We start from the raw sequence: 23,975 nt of genomic DNA on the forward strand, positions 1-23,975 counted from the left end.
TGTCACCCACTCCTCCCATCTTGGGATCATCAGCAAACTTGCTGAGGATGCACTCCATCCCCTCATCCAGGTCGTTGATGAGTAAGTTGAACAGGATGGAACCCAGTCCTGAGCCCTGGGGGACGCCACTAGCCACAGGCCTCCAGCTAGACTSCACGCCACTGAYGACRACCCTCTGAGCTCTGCCTTTCAGCCAGTTCTCAATCCACCTCACCTGTAACAAGGCTGCAGAAGGGGCTCTGTCAGCCATGTATCCGCAGAAGAGAAGTGCCAGAATATTGTTATATGAATGGGAAGTTGGGTCTGCACCTGAAATGGCACACCTGCCCTGCTGCACAGCAGTGAGAGCCATTATGAGGGAGACTACATGCTAGCGATTACTTTCAGCTTAAGTTATATTAAAAGGAGAGCCTTGATAAATGAGGAAATCTCATTTCTCTCCTTGCAATAATCCTCTGTAATTATGGATAAATGCCAGATTTACTAGAACACTACGCATTAAAATGTTCTCTATTGCACAAACGGATAGAGGTTYAAATCTCACTTAGAAGAAAACACAGTCAATGTGCTTCCTGTAGCATTAGCAGCTCAGAATCATTTGCTTCTGGTTGTCACTGCATCTACAGCTCAACGCTGGAACATGCAACTTTTAAACTCTTCAGATGGCTTGTCCCATTTTCAACACTGGCTCGTGGCCAACACAATGGAACCCTAAATCCAACAGAAACCTTTGCAAGCTTCTACATAGCTGACATTCAGTAAAACTAAAAATAATATCAGGACATCTATTTGCAACATGAAGCTTTTTGTTAAAATGCTTAGTTAGAAGTTTCAGTGAGCTCTGCAAAAAATGGTGGTAGAGTCAGGAAACACCACAGAAAAAGGGTGAGGTAGAAACTGGAAAGCTCTTTGAAGTGACGCAGTATCCTAGTTCTAGGGGATGCGGATTAAAAATGATTCATAAAAGGCTTTTGCTCACACACTGGAAACTCTGTGGAACACCCCGGAGGAGCGGTGGGTCCAGCAAAGTTAATCACATTGAGAAAGAGCCCATGTGAATACACCACTGCTTAGCTGAAATAATCACTAGGCTGGGGCAATTCATGGGTTGATTGTTCTTGTGCATAGGGCTAATCTCAGCTCTATCAGTTATTTACTTAAAATACAGTCTGGATACTTTCACTGTGGCTTAATTGGTTCCCAAGGTTTTTGCTGGCACAGTGAAAAGGGATGAATATAATCTCTGTGCATGCAGTGGAGTGAGAATCTGTGCAGTCCTTCGCACAAGGATGAGGCAATTGTCAAGCTAGTAACCCATTACCTTTTCATCAGGCTCAGATTAAYGAGGAAACTGATGAAAAATCTGAGATTCTGAGAATGTCTGATGCCAGATGTGACAAGGAAAACATGGGACTGCCCTAACGCAATTTGATGYGCAAAACTATACAAAAGAAATGTCTTTCTTAAATCAGTTGCCAGTCAGATGATTCTGCGAGCCGAAGAACTAATGGATCTAGGCAAACTATCTCAGGTAGTCTAGCTACAAGTACTATTCATTATTTAAATATTATGTAGCATATATACACACACCATATATACACACAGGTCTCACACCTGTACCTCCATTCACACATCTAAATCTCCTTTCAGTCAGAAGATCCTTGCAGAACCAACACAATTATGTTTCATCAAAATTAATTCATTTTCCCTCTTTTGTGCAGAAACTGCAGAATTCTCCCTACTTTGCACCTTTACTTAAAAACTCTTGAACAGACTGTCGTCCTGGTTCTTCCCATTAGAGCTATATAACTTGACTCAGAGTTACAGCATATTTTATAGGCAGATGCTAACAAGCTCTACCATGCTCTGAGCTGAAAGGACACAAAGTAGGGCAGCTGCAATTAGAACAGCACCAAGATCAATCCAAGAAAGCCATCAGAACAGCAAAGCGTGCTAACTTGGTTTTGAAATGAGGCTGCTGAAAATATAAAGCTTCTAGGCAGCTTGGAGCACAGGCAGTGAGTTTTCCAAGGACACAGACATACCCTATGTCACAGAAAATACAAAGGGAAAGAGACTCTTACGCCTGCCTAGCCTGTTCAATGGGATCATAGTTGTCGAGGTAGTTGAATCGGATGGTGTCTGTAGGGTGTCTGTCTGAAGAACGCCATGGTGGGAGTTCTTTCTTCTCTTTGTCTCTCCTCTTTCCTAGCACAGAAGCTGATCGCAACACTGATGAAAGAGAAAGTTTTGCTTCTGGGACATTGCTCCTTAATGGCTGCACATCAATAACTACAAACTCATCCTTTGGTGGGGTCTAATAACAGAGAGAAAAAGAAGAAAATACATTTTATTTTATAACACAAGTGGTATTCATGTTGCCTAACTTTAGTCTTCAAAGAATTGGGTATTTAACTTAAAATTAGTTTCTCCAGGCCTCAGCAGATAGAAATAGGCACCCTGACAGGGCAATTCATTGCCCATGTCGCAAGTACTACATTAAGATGATCTGAGCTGCTTTCTAGATTCATCAGCTTCTCTCCATTGACTACAGAGCCTTTGGGGATTGGTTAGAATTAGAGATACGACTTTTAAATGTCTAATAGAGGCCAGAAGAATCCCACCTTTAAAGTCTCCAAACCAGGCACCAGTTTCAATGAATCTCAGAAAAAAACCATGACTATTGAGTAATGCTCCATCTCCAAAAAATGGCCCAGTCAGCTTTGAAGAAGACAGAAAGAAACAACATCAAGGGCTATAGAGGGCCGACCGTGTTTTGGGTTTTTTTTTTCCTTCTACAAGTTAGACTGACTGTGAAACTTCAGCAGGGGTGATACTGTGTACCTAATTTCTGCTTATCAGAGGACCTAACAGATGGAAGTGGGTTATCATATGCTGTGGAAACTGGGGAGAGTCTTGAATGCTGGAGTAGGAAACTTGGAGAATTACTCCAGAGGACACTGAGAGKAGAGGTTCTTGGGATGGTTTCTCTCCAACCAGTAAGGTTTTTATTCCTTCCTGCCATGGWTGGATGAAAGGGAAGCAGTGCTCATGGCAAAACACGATTTTAGATTCTGATTTAAAATTACTCRTCTTCTATTTTACTAGTGCAAGACCACAGAAAGATAAAGAGATAAAGGGCTTATAAATCCTACCAGCCCAGAGTTTTCCCACTAGCATTAAATATCTCCAAAGGTGATAGCAGCCATATATACCTTTGGTCTTGTAACACGCAGCTCTTTTACCATCTCAATGTAATGTTTCTTCCAGATTCCTTGCTCAAAGGGAGTTGGAGAGAAGTTGATGTACCAGCCAAAACGCAGGCACTTCAGCATCCAGAGCTGATCCAGTTCTGACAGGTACTTCCAGTGCCAGCTCACCTGCAAATGTCCAGTAAAGTAGGTATAAGAGTAGAGCAAAACTATTATCATTCAAAATGATAACAGTGGACTAGAGATCATCTCCTGTTGATGCAGCTCCCCTTTGTGCTTAAAACTAATACAATTCTTCAGCATTATTTATGCACCATTTAAACCCAAATTCAAGGTTTTCATGAGTGGTGATCAGTGCATAAGTGTTGGCTATCTCCAGTGCAGCGAATTCCTCCAGAAATTACTGTCCTAGAGGGCAGATTCCAATCTGTTTTAAGCAACTCCCTCATTTCTACTCAGTGAGTATACACCAGCCTAAAAAAAMCCCTTTATTAGTTACCACTGAGAAAACCAGCAATAATAACCCCTCCAACTCTGAGAGACTCATTCACAATGTTTTCTCCACCCTCATGTTTGCTGTTTGCTGTTATATTCCATCATGCAGCCACCTTGCATGCAACGCTTCTTCCAGCCTCAGGGTAAACACTATTATTTGCATAGCCATGATATCATATGATATATGATATCATTATATCGTATTATGCCCATTTCCACAAGCTACACTGTAAAGATCTTTCCGTCTAAGTCAGTCATTTCCTAATCTGTTCTCTCTCTGCCTGTGAATGAATAGTGTGAGTTCTTTTGAGACCAACACGGGCCATTACTTTCCAAAGCAATGAATGCTTTTGCACACAGTGCAGGGCACTTTAAAAGAACATGATTTTCAGAAAGAGCCAGGCCTCCTYCTTCAGAATGACCAGCCTTGTAAGGTGCCATGAGTTAAAAGCCTTAGAGCTGAGCATCCAAACCTACTCTTCACTTTTGTGAATCTTGGCCATTCTGACTTAACTCTCAGGATCTGTGCACATGCAGTATTCAATATCATGCAAGTGTTGTGAAGCATCCTGCACCAGGCTGCCAGTCCTAAAGATACYCTAGCATTACTAAAATAGCATTGACATGACCATACTGTAAACTACAGCTGTTTCCTTATGGTTCCTTTTTTTAACTAGTTTGACCTGACCTTCTGAACCTTAGATATATATTTGCTTTTTCACCTGTGCACATCGACAGAGACTCCGTGGATCCAGGAAAGAAAAGATATATAAAGACAGCACTCGAGGGAGCTGTGTGGTAAAATCCAGCGCTTCGGTGGGAACTCGGTCCTGGAGATGCTTGGCGCAGAATTTCTGCTGTGACAGGGAGCAGCGCTCCAGCAAGTCCCCCAGAATCCTCCGCCTCTGAGCATCTGTCCACTTGTCAAACTGAAAAAAGGAGTTTCAGCCTCTGAGAAACCTGAGATTCAGCTTGTTAAAATAAAGCACACATTAAGGCAAGGCAAAGTGCATAAGCAGCAGCTTCTGGTGACTCATTCTAGGACAAAGCGAGCACATAGGAACTGGGAACAAATGGAGATGCTACATTTAAAGAAACACTTAAGCTCACAAGACTGCTCCTGGGGTTAGTTCTAAGACTTGGCTTCGCTCATGGACAGACAGAGACTCAAATGTGTCATGGTAGGATCAGATCCTAAATCAGAATGAGTTAACTGCCGCTTCCTTGTCTATCCCAACACCTATATAGCCCCCACTACTGCACWATTTAAGTGCCTAATGATCTGTGATGAATTGATTCTCACAATCCCACCACACAGGAGACAAATATTATCCCCATTTCCTTCTAGAGATGTAGAGCAATGATAGATTAAGGCAGCTGCCCATGGCTCCCAAGGAAAATCTGTGGCATAGCGTGGAAGCCCCCCTACAGTAACAGTGATTTTTCACATTTCTATACTCGTGACAAACATCTAAAGAGGAGGATTAAAGTGCTGGGACCTCACTGTGGGCAGGAATGAGCACTTAGGTAACCACACAAGCATGTATCTCCTGCTACACAGCAACACCACTACTGCACGGAGCAGAACAGGGCAGAGCTGTGTAAACAGGGTGGGAGCCATGGTGGCAGTACCTGGTGTTTAACTCGTGTTCACAGCAGTGGACGGAAAGGGCCCCGTCAGCAGGCATCTCCTGGGAGGGGACTGACCTCATCGCCCCAGTCTGGGCAATCTGTCTCAAAACCTGCGAGAGCAGTCCTGGCTGCCAGGGCAGCGTGGAGCACCAGCAGGGAGGACGTGGCAGAGGACCACGCTGTGGTCGACAGCCTTCCAAAGCCGAAGGGCAGATTGGGTGAAGTCCTGCTTCATCCTGCTTCCCTGTACAGCAAGACTGGCAGCTACCCAAGCTCACTGTCCTTTCAGAGGGAAAGTGCCTGAACACCTTYGGCTTGTTTGGGGAATGCTGCTTTCCCCTGCCTGTTTCTCTCTCATGCACTGGCCATACCCATAACACACGCTCTTTCACAAGATTATTTTCAGGAGCCAGCTTTCCACCACTGACAGCTCACTCTCCGCAGGTCAAATCATTGCACATATATTTCTGCATTTAACTTCAGGGGCATTTCAACTCCATATTTAAAAGTGACCTCCAAAAACTACAAATCAGAGAAAAAATATACAATTCTTCCAACATTTATTTTTTATTGTGGACAAATGATTTAAAATCCATTGGTCTCTCTTCTCCCCTCCTCTCCCTTCAACACAATAGAACAGAAATTCAGACCTCTTTTTCTCTGTTTCTCCAAAAGATATTATAGGCAAGCAAGGGACTGGCAGAATTATGGTTTAAAATCTGCTGTGCAGATGAAAGGTAATTTAAAAGAAAGTAATTTAATTCCAGATCATTTTAAACAGCACTTTGTTTCTTTTCACTTGGATGTATTTAATTACAGTATCTGAGAATAATTTGTAAGATGTAAATAACTCTCCTCCTTCTTGCAGACAACACTGCAAGACCTTCAAGAAGGTCAGCAAGGATCAAGGAAGGGTGGAATTGGCAGTCTTGACATGAAACAAGCCATACAGAAGAAAGCTCCCAAATGTCCATGCCTTTTCATACACCAGCAGACACTGAAGTAGGGAATACACTCTTTCCCTCACATCCCTACTTCGCATATAAAYTTCACCTCTAATGGTGTTTAGCAGAGTACTAGGTAAAAACTGAAGCAGGACCTTTGGATTGATGGCTTTAGAAACATGCACTCTGAGAAAATAAAATCAGACAGAGATGTACCGGGGGACAGAGGAGGCTCTGCCTACCCCTTTCTCAGCCTCAGGCTGATGTGAAAGGCTTTCTCTGTTACATAGACTCTCCATTCACCATCACTGCATCCTCTCCTGACTCAAACAACGTGCAACCACCGATCTGCAAAGATCAATTTCTCTCCTATACAGACTTTAGAGCCAAGGGGGCAGCTGGCTTACTCTCTTCCACACCAAGAGGTTAAGTGCACAGATCGAAGCAAATGTAGCTTCTCTTTCAAAGGAGCAGAGTATCTGGTCCTATTTAACTCTTCCCATTCTGCCACAGATTTTGCAATAATGCAGTTCTTCCCAACATCCGCAGCCTGTGCTTCCACTGCAAGGGAAAAGCCATTTAAATCAGTGCCACACACCAGCAGCAATGGAACACACAGCTTCTTCTCCACTGCATTCAGCAGCAGCCAAGTAGTTAAGCAGGCATAATCTGTCTCTTTTCCAGTATTAACAAGCATGTCCCCAACCTACATTTGGCTGCCTTTTTTCCATAGTTCCTCCCCTCGCATGTGATTACAGCAACCCAACCAGTCGGACCGGATTCCCCTTTTGAACATGCTGCACCTTCCCTATCCGCAGCTAGCAACATTTTTTCCTTTTCTGTATTTCCCCGAGCCCTGGAGAACAATGTCTCCCCAGGGACTGGATGACATAAGGCTACGCTGGCTGTTGCACTGGGGAATGCAACGTGCTCCGTATTTCTGAGATCAGTTWACAATTAATCCATGAGTGCACACACACAAATAATACTGCCTGACACTAAGGGGAGAGCCCAGGACCTCAGCACCCAAGCAGAGAAGCTCTGTTGCTTAACCTAAAGAGGCCCCTCAGCTATAAGAGACAGGCTCTTTTACTGACTTGCAGTAGCTGCTGAAACAGGCCATAAGCCTCCTCTCCAAACCGGCACATTGACATGAGTTCACAGGGTTAAAATCACACGCAGGCATCTCTGTGCTCTGTAAACGTAGACCTGAATTCCCTAGTAAATGAAGCTGTTTTGTGACATACTAATGTAGTCAGTGGCTTGCAAGGAGATAGAGGAGGTTAATATAGGCAGAAGCAGTCCTTCCCTCCTTCCCCAGCCAACTTCTCTCARTTCTGATGCAGGGAAGATTTGTCCCAGGCTTGTGGCATGGGTGAGAGGAGAAGGGATGAAGCAGAGAGGCACCTGGTCTCCTTAAGATACAGTAATCCACCAAACAAAATCTGAAACTGCACTTGAACCAAGCAGCTCCTTGTTAGGAACTTGCGACTTGCCTTTAGGATTTGATCCTTTTGTTTTCTGACTGCACTTAAACAAAGTCCTCAATTAACCCTAAAATTTTGGAAGAGGAGACTTCTGGCAATACTGCTGAGGAACTCCCCAGCCTGGCAACATGGAGCAGTACTTGTGGGCAGGAGCTGCCACCTCTGTACCTTGGCACCTAGCACAGGGTCAGCTCCTGGGTGAGGAGGTGCCTCCAGGTAGGTGTTTGCGGGACAAGGGACAGGGTTCAGTTGCCTGGGCTATCCTGCACAGCCAAGGGTGGCAGTCATCTGCAAGCCCAGCATCGTATCTGCGGCCCCATACCAATGCCTTAGCTACCTCAGGACAAATGGCCCTAGGCGTCTGTGTCTGTATCACCTACCATGCATTTGGCAAGTCCCTAGCCCAGGCTAACGTCAAACTAGTGTCTGAACAATGTCTGGAAGAGTGCTAGCAGCCCAGGCCAAAATCGTGCCAGGGAATGTGCTAACAATTTCATGGAGTGGGTGCGCAAGTTCTAGTATCTGGGAATGGTCACAGATGCTGTACAAACTACTAACACAGATGTAGCCCACAGGGTGAGCTGAATCACTGTCTGGGTTCCCCTGACTCGTCTAGACCTCATTTGGTTATAACGGGAGCTGAGATGCTCAAAGCACCTGGAGACACTTAAGCTTAGATGTCTTAATCTGCAAATTCAACTCCAGCTTCATTGTCAGTTTATTCATCTGGGTGTCAGCATGATAACATGGAGCATTAGGGTGGAGCAAAATATTTTCATGTTTTTTAAATTAATGGCAGGAGTTTTTTGCTTGCAGTGTTGAGAACACAACGGAAAGTGAAGCTGAAAGGGAGCACATGAAGGCACCTGCCCAGACAGCAAAATAGAATAGCAACTAGAATAAAACAGGAAATTGAAAGAAAAATGTTAACATTTTCCCAATTTAACCATCAAAAGGGTTTCATCTGAAAGATAGCAGCACAATTTATCTTTTGCATGTATCTGGGTACTATTTGGATAAAAGATCTAGTGCAAGGGAAAATCATCACAAATGTTGGCAGTAGGAGGATAGCCTGCAAATACTCATGCTTAGGAAGAGCCATGCAAGGAAGGCTGGCTGCTCTTGCTRAACACTGCTGTTGCTTCCTCTTCGTGCAGCAATAACACCTTGCTAGGTTCATCGCAAGTTCAAAATTTTAGAGCATCCCTTCACACCTCTTGAATACCACAGGTGACAGCACAGCCAGCCCCACACCCTTCAGGCTGTTGAGCAGCACAGAAACAGGAAAAAGAAATCCCTTCAGGCCAGCTAGTTCGCTCCTTCTTTGTCTGTGTTTTATGGACTGCACTAGCCTGAGAGACATCAGTGATGTTCTGTGAAATGATTACAAAAAATAACTAAATGAAAACAGAGACCTGAATGCATGCAAATAAAATCAGGGGTAATAAAATAAAAAATGAACAWCTGAAGTTTAATCTAATATTCATCTGGCTGTAAAAGAAAACCACTGTGGCAATGCTGCTCAAGGCAATCTGTTCTGGTTTCCCAGAAGGCTACATAGTCCTTCAGTTTAAAAAGGTTGAGAAACACTGAGCTAGCTCATCTCCTGCCACAAGGCAGGATCTACTTTACCTAAACCTTCCTGACAAGCGTTTGTCTAACCTGTTCTCCAAAGACTTCAGTGATGGAGATTCCACCCCTAAGCCCTCGGCAAGCTATTCCAGCAGTGAGCTATCTGTACCATTAGATTTTCCTGATGTCTAAATTAGAACTCCACAGCTGCAGCTTGAGGCCATGATTTCTTGTCCTATCCAGTGTGAATGTGGAGATCAGATTATTCCCTTGCTCTTTTCAAACAACTTTTATGTGTTATTTGAAGGATATTATTATGTCTTTTCTCTGTCTTCCCTAAAGTAAACAGATCACTATCAAATTTTCTAGCCCTGAGACTGTTCTCATCTACAACTTGTTCTCTGAAGTATCTCCAACTGGTCCTCAGCTTTCTTGAAACGCAGTGACCAGAACTGGGGATAGCTCTGCCTTTCACACAGCTCTTCAAGATATTTAAGATATTTGTTACAATTATAAGAGACTGATCATACTCAGTTTGTGATCTACTGTAATTCCCAGTAATTTTTTAATATAACTGCTGCATACTGGGGACTTCTCATTTTTGCAGCTTTTGTAATGGTCATTCTTACGTGTAGCACTTTTCACTCATCCTTATCAAACTGCATCCTATTTTTGGCAGATTTTTGGCATTTTGATTTCTAATCTCCAAAATTCATGAAATCCCTCCAAGTATAGTATCATCTGCAAATTAATATGTACTTTCCATTCCATCACCTAAATACTAGTTAAAACATTGATCAGTGCTGGATTTAGAAGAGACATCAGCCTTCTAGCCTATAATCATTTATGGCTACACTGAATATGGGTTCCCAGTCATGCAAACCCACCTTTCAGCAGCTTCATCTAGTCCATACTTCCTGACACCACTAGGAGAGGACTGTGTGAATGAACAGAAAAAGTCCTGCTAAGGGCACTGTGATTTCTTGACACATTTTCTCCCAGACTGAAACTGCTCTAGCCTTGCATACCACGAACTATCATGCCACAGGCTGCGAAGGCAGTAAGAACAGCTTTTGTGCTTTCCTCACCCTTTTYGCTGGTACGACAGATTACAGAAGTACAAGAAAAATCAGCTCCACAATCTAACGTCGTATGTAGGGTCAGGCATTTGACTTTCAGAAAATGATTCAGCGCTCTTATGTCCAGGGGAGTGTTCATTTCCAGATTCCAGCTCTTTCACTGGGGGCTCCAATTAACACACATCTGCACTTTTGCCACCATATATCTCATTGGCATTTTAAAACATGCAACAATTTTCAAATTGGGTTTTAGATCTATCAGTAGCTATCACACTAAAAAGTGCTTTTTGAACAATAATCATTCAATTATTTTGTTTTCTTGGTTTCCATGAAGTTCCCTATTATCCAAATGCATGCAAGTGAAYAAATTATGGAAAGCATATTTCTTGTAAAGATGAATAATCCTTATGAGCTTAAAATCAAAATATTCATCCTTGCAAACCATCTCACATGCAAAAGATTTCCACATGAGTGAGTTATTAATCACAAAGAATAAGTGTCACTGTTCAAACAGACTTACTGTGCAAATACTCTTTATCAAAGACTGCAGATAAGGAGCATCATTTCTATATTTCTGTTTAGCTTGTACATGATATGGGACCACATACCTGCTTCTTTGGTTCCATTTTTAAAGATGTATGTCTGCTGCAGTAAGCTGTTTGAGTATGCATTCTTGTTCGTATAGGAGACAAAGCAAATGTGCTTTCCCACAATCACCTTTAAAAGTATTTTGACTCATAAAAGAGAAAGAACAATGTGATATTTAAGCTGCGAGTTTAGGACTAGAGCAAATAGTGTTCCACTGTGCAGTCTGTCATCAGCTTCTTGAGCAGATCACTTAAGATTGTATTCCTTTAAACCAGTAAGGTATAACTCCCTTCATAGGCCATGGGAAGAAACAGGCATCACTAGAGATCCATTCTTTCATCCACAGTAAGTGAGATGAATTACCCTTTGGAAGCACTACTTTCTCTCTGTTGACTATACAAGGAGTCTGTTATGGCTAGATCAGCCAGGCTTAGATATCTGTGTTCCAGATATTCACATCTGGACAGAAAAATCCTGTCCTGAATGCCTACCTGCAGTCATTTGTGGTTGGGATAGACAAATCCTATCTTAAGTCTCTCTGTGCCTCAATTTTTCATCTGCAAAACAGAGTAACAGCACTTTCCTGTCTCTATGGGAGCTGTGAATACAATGACAAAAAGAGATATTGAGGTGTTCAGTTATTACAGTATTAGGAGCCATAYGTGTGTACTCGATAGATAATAAGTCTATTATCAGTTTTAAAAAGTTGCTAGCAAGTAATGGCAGTACCTAAATATCCCATATCCTCTTTAAAGACTTCACAGACTTTTCACAGGGCTTCTTATCTCATTTCAAATCATTCTGAAAATGGAATATGATTTCCCAAGTTCAGAAATTACAGAGTGTAGATACAGAGGGAATTACACCTTTACCTTCTTTAAAAGTAGAGCAGTTACAGTTCACTTTCACAATTATGTCAATTAAATGAGTCTCCTTTTTTCAAAACAGGATATTTTACATTCCCATCACATCTCAGAAACCCATGTATTTAAATATATATTTAAAGAGAAAAGGTTACCCATTTTCCAAGCAGGGCTCTTCTTTCTTCGAATACCTATAAAAACATATACACACAAATAAAATTGAATACTTAAAGGAGATTCAATATGAAGAAAAAAAACAGCTTTAAAAACAATCTCTGTAACCTATAAAGAATAAACAGAATCACAGAATAGCTGGGGTTGAAAGGGAGACTCAGTCCAAGCTCTCTGCTCARAGCAAACTCATGTAAAGCAGGTTGTTCATGGCTGTGCTCAGTTGGGTTTTGAGTATCTCCAAGGATGCAGACTCCACAGCCTCTCTGGGCTACGTGTTCTAGGGTCTGACCACCTTCCCCATAAAAAAGGTTTTTTTAATGCTTAAAGGCAATTTCATGTATTTCAATTTGTGCCCATTGTCTCTTGTCCTTTCACTGGATGTCCCCAGGAAGTCTGGCTCCATCTTCTTTCCTCTATCCCATCATAAGATGTAGATTGATCAGATCCCTCCTGAGCCTTCTCTTYCCCAGGCTGAACAATTCCAGTCTCTCACCCTCTCCTTATATGCCAAGYCCCTTAATCATCTTTGTTACCCTGTGCTGGACTTGCTTCACATCCTTCTTCACTGGAGAGCCCAATGCCAATGAGAATGCTATGAGAGACAGTGTTGAAAGCCTTACTAAAGTCAACATAAGCAACATCTGCTGCKCTTTTCTCATCCACCAAACCAGTCATCTCATTGTAGAAGGCTATCATCAGGTTGATCAAGCATGATTTCCTCTTCATAAATCCATGCTGAGTAGTCCCWRTCATCCTCTTGTCCTTAATRTRTTCAGAAATAGTTTCCAGGATTATCTGTTCCACCACCTTCCCAGGGATCAAGGTGARGCTCACTACCCTGTAGTTCCCCAAGTCCTCCTTTTTGCTATTTTTGAAGATAGGAGTGACATTTGCTTTCTTTCAGTTCTCAGAAACCCCCCCCCTGCCCTGATTGCCATGACCTTTCAAAGGTTATTGWGAGTGGCCTTGCAATGACATTGGCTGGATCTCTCAGCACTAATGGGCGCCTCCTATCAGATCCCATGGACTTGTGGATGTCTAGTTTGTTCAAATGTTCCCTAACCTGATCCTCCCCATCAAGGGTAAGTCTTCCTTGCTCCAGACCTTCCCACTGGTCTCAGGGACCAGGGATTGTTGAAGRCCACTCTTACCAGTAAAGACCAAGGTAAAGAAGGGACTGAGCACCTTGGTGTTYTCTGCATCCTTTTCTACCAGGTTCCCTGCTCCATTCAGCAGAAGACCCATATTTTCTCTAGCCTTTCTTTTGCTGCTGATATAGCTATAGAAGTCATTCTGGTCTTCATGTTCRTTGCCAAATTCCAACTCCAGATAGGCTTTGGCTTTCTTAACCCCATCCTTGCACACTCAGTGTTTCTATACTCCTGAGTTTAGTCAGGAACTCCTTGTTCATTCACGCAGGCCTCATGCCACTCTTGTTTGACTTCCTSATCATTGTGATGAAYCATTCTTGAGCTTGGAAAAGGTGATCCTTGAAAATCAACCAGCTCTCCTGGACCCCTCTTCTCTCCAGGACAATCTCCCACAGGATTCTTCCAAGTTGATCTCTGAATAGGTGAAAGTCTGCTCTCCWGAAACCCATGGTTGTGATTCTACTGTTTGTCTTGTTCCCTCTTCTCAGGATCCTGAAATCCACCATCTCATGGTCACTGCAGGCAAGGTTGCCTCTGAGCTTCACATTCCCGGACATCTCTTCTTTGTTCATAAGTATTAGTTCCAGCAGAGCATCTTTCCTCATTGGACTCTTGATCACCTGTGTCAGGAAGTTATCATCAATGTGCTCCAGAAAGCTCATGGATTACTTGYGTCCTGCTGTGTTGCCCTTCCAGCAGATATCAGAGTGGTTAAAGTCCCTCATGAGGACAGGGYCTGCAAACAGGAGGCTTCTTCCAGAGGTCTGCAGGAGCCTTCATCTACTTCTTCCTTACCGTCTTCAATTTTACAGTCTAGTTCCTGTGGAAAGACCCTTTCAACAAAGCAGATTCCTTAAAGTTCAAGGGCTACAATTACATGACTGTGAAGGAGAGCTCTGAGGGCTGGCTCCACTGTGCTTCCTCTCTTGTTCACCTCCTTCCTCTGTGGCTGCTGCACAGACAACCCTGGCAACACCTCATSCCAACACTTTACTCTCCTGGTCATCCTGTGACACGTTGTGTCTCATGCTTTGATGATACTAGAGGCTGGGTTTCCCAGCTTTTTATTTTAGAAATTTCAGTTCTCCTGAATTGGGCACATCCAGTGACTGAAAGCTCCTAGAACGGATAGTGTGGGCAGCCATCATACTGCAGTATGATAATGACTGCAGTCTTGATGGAGCAAGATTGTTAGGGATGAGAGTGTAAGATCAATCTTTGTGGTGCCTGCTGCCATYGGCCCCTTTGCAGTGACAACCAACAGGAAGGATGATCAGTGTCAAAATGCAGCAGCGGATTTGTGATGTGGACCTTTATCCATGGGGAGCTAGGCCTGAAGCACTAGCACATGACTGTCCCCTACCACAGAAATGCCTTCTACACTCAGGATTGTGACCTGGGAAGTGAAGAAACACTGTAGATTTTTTTTCCATAAGATAGATCAAAGAGGAAAAAGCCCAGCTTATAACTGCACATAAAAAACAGCTATTAACTACAACTAGGAAAACATGGTTAATCATTATGAACTCCAAACATGATATTGCTTTGACAGCCTGCAAAGAAAGTTCCTGCAGAGAAAGACATTATCAGTGCTGATGTCTGGTATAGCAGTTGTCAGCGTTAGCTCTGTCTCTCTCAGCAGGAGAGTCTCTTGTGAGGGGTGGAAAATGACATTTCTTTTATCTGCATGTTGACAGTTTTTATTTGCTTTATTTGCATGTGGGACACTTGGCAAAATAAAAAAGCCCTCTAACAAGCTTTGTATTGGCTGAACTTGGAAAGGATTTGCCAGAAGCAAGTGATGAATGGCCAAAGATCTAAGATTTGGGTTAGATAATTCAAGTGAAACAGGGAGCTATTTATATAACTGAAAGCAATGTTAATGGTCTTTGATCAAAGAAAGATGCATACTTGCTTTTGGCACTCTTGGAGATACATCTGAGCCAACTCTGTTAGAAGGTTCTGCTTACTCCAGGCACTTGGAAGCATTAACTAGCAACAGGATGGCCCAAAATTGGTGTAATCATCCACTACCTTCATCAACCCCATGTTTACTGTCCTCCCTTCCAAGGAGTTGGAATTATATCCATACTGTGCCTAAATTGGCTGGTCTTGGATGCAGCCTAAAGCCTAGGTTGATCTTAAGACCTGCAATCTCATAGTCATGTCTTTTAAATAATCATTTAAATAATTTCAGTAATTATTTATTTTGGTTTTAATAATTATTTTAATTTTTAAAATAATTTTAATAATGGTTTTAAATAAGGTCAAGTTCAAGTCTGCTTGGCAAATCCCTCTAGTCCTTGCAACAAATGACATTGGGGGCTCTTCCACCCCACTAACAATTCACTGTCTAGCAGGTGGTAAACTGTCTCTCAGTGTCCAGTCCTTTCTTAAAGGCAGCACAGCCCCACAGACAGCAGAACTGACACTGAAGCCTGCTCAGCTTTGCTAAGGGTAAGCAGGCTGCTCTGTTCCCTAACTTTATTTCATCTTTAGCTGTAGGACAACTTTGGCATATCTCTGACTCCAGTTCTGCTTTTCTGACCTTTGCTCTGTGAATCCTGCATAATCTGAGGTTTTCCAATTCCGGCTTCTTGACTCTAGTTTGTTCCTAGCTCTAAAACTAGCACGGCTGCCCATGTCCCAGCAGTAATACCCAGGATAGTCGTTTTTGCTCTGACAACTGCAGTACGGGCAGACAAAATAGATGGAGGCTGCAAGACTGGGGATATGACGAGCAGAAGAGAGCTGGGTCCTACCCACAATGCAGGCAAGTGCGCTCTTGAGCATGTTTGCAAATTCAGGAAAACCTGCAGGAACCACTAATGGAGCACCCGTTGGCTTACCCAGAATTAGGACAGGTGGCAAATTTACTCTACTAACTGCCTCTGGGTCTGCTCCAAATAATGGTTTAGATGGAGCTTAAATGCCTCTGCCTTAGATCGGCTCTGAACTCCTACTGCTCCTGCCCCTCATTGTCTATTCGACTAACAAGCACCTTGCTTAGGCTTCTCTTCTCTCTCTACACTCTCATCTTCTCATTGTTTTTCACATAGAGTCTTATACCTACAAATTCTTTTCTTTCTTCACTCATGAGTGCAGAAATGAACAGAGATATGATTGTATGAAAATGGCACCTTCTCACTCACTAACTCCCTATGYATATTAATTTGATTATCTCTCGATTTCAGCTGTCAACAGTGTTTTTGTTGCAACTATTTTTTTTCTGCTAATTCTGCAGAGCCAGCACTGACAGTGGCATAGTGATACATGAAAAAGATTTTTAGGTGGATTAATGCTACAAAGCCTGGATTAGAAACAAGTAAACACTTCTTATCATGACTTTCATCACTGAGCACAGGTCTTTTATGGTGTGTTCTTTTCTACATGGAACATCTTTAAGGGTTGGAGTATACAACAATTCAACATGAGCTCTTAAAAGTTTTGCTGCAGCCCAACACACCTTAGGCTGTCCGAGAAGCACAGAAACAAGCAGGTGGGAAATGGTGGGTTTACCCATGGTCCTATTGCTGGTGAGACACTGTTTTGCACAGAGTGATGTGCTTCTGGAAAAGTGTGTTACAGAGAGTGTAGGAAACAGATTTAAAATGATTCAAAGGCTGGAGAGTATGCCAGATTGGGAGGACTTCAAAGGACTCAATCTGTTTAGTTTATCAAAAAAGATCAAGCGTTGGCTTGATGCAGAGTAAAAGTACTTCCACAAAGAAAGAAATACTGGTTACAAAAGAGTTTAATAAACTAGCACAGGAAGATTTAAATGATGGAAACTAATKCTAGAGCTATTCAGACAAAAGACAAGTCTCATCTTTTAATGGTATAGGGGATTAACCATCAGAAAAAAAATATCACGGGAAATGATGAAATTTATATTTCTTGATAACCCCAAAAGGCTGGATACCTTCCTAGAAGATATGTTTTAGCCAAATTCTGAGCTTACTGAGCTCCAGACACGGAAAACTGTGTGAAACCAGAGGGCCTGAGAAATCCAGAAAGTCAGACTACATGATGCAATAGCCCACTCGGAATTAAACTCTATGAATCATCAACAGAAATCTAACCTGAATTCTGAGAGAAGAATATGCTCCCGGTGATGGTACATGAGCCAAAAAGCTTCAGCTGTGTTAACAGATCCCAGATATAGTTCGCAGAGTAGGAGGTTAGGAAACGCATCTTGTTATTTATAAATTAAGTGCATCACTTCAGTTTCCAAAATATTAAGGTAGCCTCATCACTGCCAGGCCTAGCACAGAAGCACAGCRCATGGGAATTAAGCTCTCTCCTGTGTGCTGAGATGGAGCACACTGGCCACCTGGAAACTTGCACTGACTCTCAGTTTGCTCTGAGGTTAACCTGAAGTCTGGTGCAAAAAAATAAATAAATAAATAAAAATAATGATTCAGCAACTTCCACTAAAAAATGAACATTTTCTTTTTTAATTTAAAACCAACTGATCTGGCAAAATAAGACAACACTTGAACTAAATACTTATATACTTTAAACAATATACAATAGAACATTTGTTTTTTATATAACATTGCTATATGTATATTATAAAGATGTGTGATGTGTGTGTGGACACATTTGTATATGATCTCTCTATATATTTCTAATAGTACATAAAATCTGTAAGTTCTTATTTCATTACTCATGACCTACACAGGCAAAATCTCAAGTCATTTTTTTCTGGGGCTTGAGAATTGGAGAAGTGAGTCTGAGAATTTGCCTTGGATTTAGGAATATTCAAAACTCTGACTCGATAAGATCCTGAGCAACCTGCTCTAGTTGACTCCGCTTTGAGCAAGGGGTTTGGACTAGCCTATCTCCAGAGGTCCCTTCCAACCTCAACCATTCTGTGATTCTGTGAATTTGACTCATTCACAGTAGAAAAGTCTACCTTAGTAAAGAAGAGCATCATTTCTATCTAGAGGTTAAATCCATTAGATGACTTAAGTAATGTCCTCTCCTGTTTAAGGTATTTAGGTTTTAGCCTATATTTGGTTGCATGACTTGCCTTGTCATTCATGAGTTGATGGTTCAGGGGGGTCCATGTGCTCATTTTGGTTTGTAGCTTTGGGCCATCCATGTTTTTAGGAGGTGCAAATGCCATAGATATGTGAGATGGTGGATCCTCTGATGTCTTGTCAGCTGCAAAAGCTACAATTAGAATACAGACCAGCATTATTTTTGTGCTTCTCCATGACAGTATGTTAGTGAAAATCAAATAATTTGAAGGAAGATCTCAAAGATTTCACTGCATAGCAATTACACAAGCAAAAATCTTTGAAAGTCAGTTGGTAAGACCTTCTTTTTATTTTATGTACATTTTATGTACACAGTAACTATGACAGTAGAGGTCACATTTCCTGATGAAATCTCTGTRCACTAATGTAACACAAATAATCAATAATCAGGTAAGTATTTCTCATCACAAATGTTGTTAAATATGTGCCTCTGCTTTTTTTTCTACATGAATGATCACAACACGGCATTTGTAGCAAGTTAGAATGCAAATTAAATTTCTCTTTCCAGTTGTTGGTACTGAAAATTGTAGATATCTTAGTATACTGACCTGTGTTTCTTTTTTAAGTGATACAAAATAGGTTTTTACTCATTTTGATGGGCATATAATGCCAGGTCTCAAAGAGCCTATTTGTTTGTATCACACTTAACTGAGAGAATGAAATTCAAAATGGTTCAGAACTGACTGAAATCTCTCAGGATCCTGTCTTCAGGCAGATTGGTTACGACAGTTTGGACAAACTACATTGCTTTTTTTCTTTTTAAACCGAAATTACAGATGTGAAGTAAATAGGACATTTAATGGAATTTTCCCTTCCCTTCCCTTTTGTGACACCAAATAACTGAACTGTTTTCAGACAAAGCTCTTTCTTCATATGCGTTGGCCCAAACTCATGAAAAGCCTTTTTTCCTTCATCCTCTGCCCTGCAGCTAGCTTCAGCAGGGTTATGTCAGTGCTCAGCTCAGGGCTCCAAACTGGAGACTTAAACTGCAGCAGCCTGAAAACCAAGTTGTAACTTTACGATATTAAAAAATACCATAGGTCCCTTCATATAGTTATTTATTGTTTTGTAAACACTCCAATACGGCATTGTCATCCTGCCCTGAATCCAAGCACCTCACAGCCCTCAGCAAATGCACTTTACAGCAAATACACTCAGGCTCACAAGACACACCTTCATGAAAGCCCTCACTCCTTATCCAGACAAAATTCCTGTCTATATCAATGGGAGTTTCATCTTCAAAAAATACTGCAGGATCTGCCTGGGCACATCACCTTTTTTGATTAGTTTTTCCTCCCTTTCTCTCCTTCCTTATTACGGAATCAAAGAAGTAAAAAGAATAAATGAAAGAGCTGTTATATTTTTCTCTCTGCATCCAGTAACATAATACGGTTCCAATGCTAGAAAATAAGTTCATTTCAAGAGTCTGAGTTTGTTTCTTTTTGCTGGAGATTGTTAAATAATTTACTGTATGCAGAAAGCAATTCCAGCTTCCCGCAGAGACACCACTAAGAGCTAAAAGACTTGCAAAGGTTTCAAAGCCTCACATTCTGAAGCTGGCAAATGTTCGAGGCTTTTGTGCAACTTGTTAGGTGCATTTGGGTAAATGCATTACTATGGGATCACTTAGTGGGTTGGGAAGTGTTTTGTTTATTATTTTTTTCCTGCAATGTCCCTGCCTTGTTCAACGCTTGGAAAATGCAATATTGCAAGCTGGAGAAACAGCCCTACTGCCAAAAAACAGGTTCAGGCAACTATGCCCTGTTTTTCAGGGATAACCTTCYACATTAGTCACAAAACCATCAGTTGTCACCGCAGCACACTCCCAAGCCTGGATTACCGTTCCAGTTTGTCTCCCCTGCGCAGGCCTGCTTGCCTGCTGCTGGGACGGCTGCCCTCGCACAGCACCTCTGTGCCCTGGCTTGCCAGCAGCTCGCAGCCCAAAGGGACAGTGGTGCCTCTGCACCCTCTTACGCTCCCGCGCGCCAAGCACGGGGCTCGCAGCACACCTGCCAGAAGTCACGTTCCCAGCCACACACTCCGTAAATCTGCATTTGCCTGAACTGCACTGGATAGGAGAAGCACGATGTGTAAACAGGGCTGCAAAGGCRGGTAGCATCAAGTAAGGAGGTGAGCGCAGCCAAAGATTTCAACTTTGCGCGCAGCGTGCCAGCCTGCTGTCCCCCCTTTCCTCGCACAGGCACACAACCACCGCTCGCGCTCTGCTTCAGCCTCGCCAGCTACACTCAAAATCCCAGGGAAGGGAGGAAGGCCGGGAACCATCTGGCAGCAGCCCCAAGACCAGCCTCGGCGGCCTGTGTTTACAGGACAAATTCTTTGGTGAAGCCGGGACTGTGCAGTGTCACTTCAGAGCATGTTTTATTTGCGTTCCTCAAACACACGCTGTATATGCTAGGATCCAGCRTGCTTATTTATTAGGAGATCCTCAATTTCATGGGATATACCAGATGAGCCAACAGAGTTAGAAAATCTAGGAGTATCTTACCTATAATACACAGCTAGCTTAGAAATTGGATTGCAAGTTATTCACAGACCTTCTAAGACAAGACTTGGTTTACTGACTACAGCTGTCTGTTGCCAAAAGCAAAACCTGCCCTTGTCTTTACACCAACTCCCCCTATCTCTGGCAAGATTAAGAGTGAACCCTGCTTCTCCAAAAGCCTAGGGTAACACTGATCAGCACATTAATCTGTGACACTGTGATGGGGCTGCAGCAACTTTATACACTAAAAAGTGGCCAGTGTACKGTACAGACCAGCGGTTGTCAAGTTCTCTAGCTGGGGCCCCGCTTCTCCTCTGCAATAGTCGTTATCTTTGGACTGCTTGCCCAAAATAACATTCCAGAGATTGCTCCAGCTGGTTCTTCACGTATCCTAGGATGAAATTCATCTAGCTCAGCTGATCTGAACACAACCAACCAGCAAGAGACGTGAGACGAGGTTAACAAGCTTTAGATATACGTAAGGAAAATGTTGGTTCACTATACGGGGAAGGAAAGCTATTGACACTATAAAAGCATTTATCATCCATCTCCTAGGAAAAACAAAAAGTCTAGAAGTGGATGGCAGATAAAACAAACACTAGTGCAAAGAGGTTTGGAGAAAAAATTAGTTTTGTGAATATATACAGTGTTTTCAAGCTGCTTATCTGAGTAGCTTCAGACAAGGATGCACAGAGATYTCCAGCTCTTTCAGAGCAGTTATCTTACACAATGTGAAGAGCCGGTGAGTCCAGAAGAAGGCAAATGTTAAAAAGATAAAGGGAAATGAAAGGATATATTGAGTAGGGATCCATGCTGTTTGTGCAGGGTCAAGCTCTAACCAGTAATTTCATTAACAACTTGGATGACAGGGAAGGTACTAGAGAGGAATAAGGAAAAGGCAAAATACAGCATGAAGAATGATGTTTCAGCTTGCCAGTCTGGACTGACACACATATGCTTTTTGAGATGCACCAAGAAGGCACACATTAATTTCATAAGACAACAAACATGAATGTCATTGTTTAACATAGCAAGSCAGTTCCAAGGCCGATGGAAATCCCACTGAAGCCAGTAGAAATACTCCCACTGATTTCCATAGAGTGAAGCTCATAGTTTTTAAAAAAACCTTGCATTTGAGATTAACAATACAGAATGATCATATCATATTAAGGGCATTACAATCATTTCCTTTAGCTGGGTTAATCTGTGCTTAATCCTCTGGAATGCCATTCCAGAGGTTTGGGTAAACCATACGCAAAACAAATCCTTCAGAAGCAGACCCACTTTATTAATGTTTTTGACCACATCTCCATAGCAGTAAACTGCTGTAGTTCAACAGGGCCCAGTGCATTCAGAGGTTTAAGGAAGCATTTTGCMGAGAAATTGTCTAGTCACATTAATCCATGTGATGGCATCAGTACAGTCAAGGCGTTCAGGTGCAAATAAACAAAATTTAACTGAAAGAATCTAAAGTTCAGACCAGAATATTGTAAATTTTTATATCAACAGTAAGCAGTATGTTGAGGAATCTCACAGAAGAAATGCAGTAAACAGCAGCAATAGAAAGATAGCTTGGAATACAGCCCACACTACAGGGCATTCAACATGGAAAAAATCAAGAGGATAGCTCCGGAGGTAAAAGATGATGTGAAAAGGTMTTTCTATGTAGGGGGAAGCCTAGAAAGATGACAAGGGAAAGGCAGCAGGCTAAGTGCACAAGCGCAACGTTTTACACCAACAAGGAGGCCCCCTGCTTCCTTTACCTTTGGCCAGCCCTTAAGCCACAAGCTGCAAAGCACTGATATCACCCAGGCCTGCCACATTTGCTACCTACATCCTTGCACGGTGATGCTCTCTCCTCGGTTAACACTTCTGCTCTGACTGCCTGATACTGCCAGCACTCCTCCCTATCACATCAGTYTTTTCACAGACATCCCCAGTCCGGTGGAAGGCACTGTGAGCCTGGCACAGACGTCTGCCCATCTGGCTTCGAGGATTTCTGGGGTACCAATGCTACAGCATCAATAAGCCCCAGAACATGGCATCAGCACAGTGCTGATAAACCCAAACACCCGCAGCAGCCCTACCAAGGGGGCTGCCCCTGCTCCCACAGCCTGGGATTCCCTAGACCTCATGGTGCTGACATTTTGGGCTCTCCCCAGCATCAGCACCTCTGTGCACCTTCATGCCAGGAGATCAGTAGCCTTACCACCTCCCAGGGTGTGCTACCCTTGCTGCTGTGCACACCAGGGCACCAAATGCTGGCCTGAGCATGGTGACGATGGCCCATGGCCCAGCAGCGTGTCACAAGCTCCATGTTCCTCTCCACTCCATGATGCCCCGGAGGCGCCAGCACTTCTATGCACCACCCAGGGAGCTAGACCTCCCCAGGGACCCGCACAGTCAAAATCCTGTGCGCTCCCCCATAGCACCGCCYCAACCAATGTTCATGTGGTGCTGCTTTAACTGCTGTACCCGTTCCCTTTACCTCACAGCATCACTCAGCTCCTCAGCATCAGCTAGGTCTCCAGTGTATCAGCAGAGCCCATGATCTCCCCTCTCCAGTGGTGTCAATAATACCCAGCCACTCCTCGCTTGGTCCATGCTACTGATGTTCTCCAGGGCCCAGAAGCACCGGTGTCCCCTCCATGCTTGGCACCAATCAATCTCCTTGTGTCCTGCAGAGCCGGGGTCCTACCAGGAGCTGTCACCGCATAGGCGTCCCTATGATATTGCACCCAGGGGAACCGACAGCCTCGCGCTGGTATCGACCCCTCGCACCTTCTCCTGGATAGCCCAACAGCAACATCCCTTCTCCCCCTGGAGAACAAAGCACGTCCCTCTCTACGCCAGATCTCACGGGGCGATCCGCGGTGCCCTTACCTCGAAGCCCACCCGAACTCCCCCAGCCCCGCAGCACTCAGGGCTGCCCAGCGCCCCCGTGGACGCCCCCGTGGACGCCCCCCCAGCCCCACGTTAACACTCCTTAGCGAAGTCCCGCTGCTCCGTGCTCGCGGCAATAGACCCCTGCGGCCTTTTGCCGAGGTTCTGCCCTCCGCACGCTGCCTTTGGGCCCGGCCCCTGTGGGCATTACGCTGAGATCTCCCCCAGGGCCCCAGGGCAGCGCAGAGACCCTGGGCCTCCCCCATCCCTGCCCCGGCCTGGCGGGCAGCCCCGGGGCCCTTCGCGCCTCGCCCGCAGCGCCCGCAGCGCCGCCTCCCCCCGCGGGC

At 43.5% G+C, this 23,975-nt stretch overlaps 1 protein-coding gene across 1 annotated transcript in view; it reads right to left on the bottom strand.

The window, feature by feature from the left end:
- Positions 1 to 18,371, bottom strand: part of FBXO16 (F-box protein 16) — a 30,701-nt gene extending 12,330 nt beyond the window's left edge. Inside the window, exons 1-5 of the mRNA XM_085305687.1 lie at positions 18,233 to 18,371; positions 12,028 to 12,063; positions 4,430 to 4,636; positions 3,216 to 3,380; positions 2,085 to 2,317 (exon numbers count right to left, since the gene is read on the bottom strand). Coding sequence (XP_085161813.1) covers positions 2,085 to 2,317; positions 3,216 to 3,380; positions 4,430 to 4,636; positions 12,028 to 12,063; positions 18,233 to 18,328 — 737 coding nt within the window. The 5' untranslated portion in view covers positions 18,329 to 18,371. The remainder of the gene's footprint in view (positions 1 to 2,084; positions 2,318 to 3,215; positions 3,381 to 4,429; positions 4,637 to 12,027; positions 12,064 to 18,232) is intronic.
- Positions 18,372 to 23,975: the final 5,604 nt, after the last annotated feature.

The sequence above is a fragment of the Rhea americana genome, unplaced genomic scaffold (genome assembly GCF_003343005.1).
Source record: "Rhea americana isolate MKP2758 unplaced genomic scaffold, rheAme1 scaffold_225, whole genome shotgun sequence".
NCBI lineage: Eukaryota > Metazoa > Chordata > Aves > Rheiformes > Rheidae > Rhea > Rhea americana.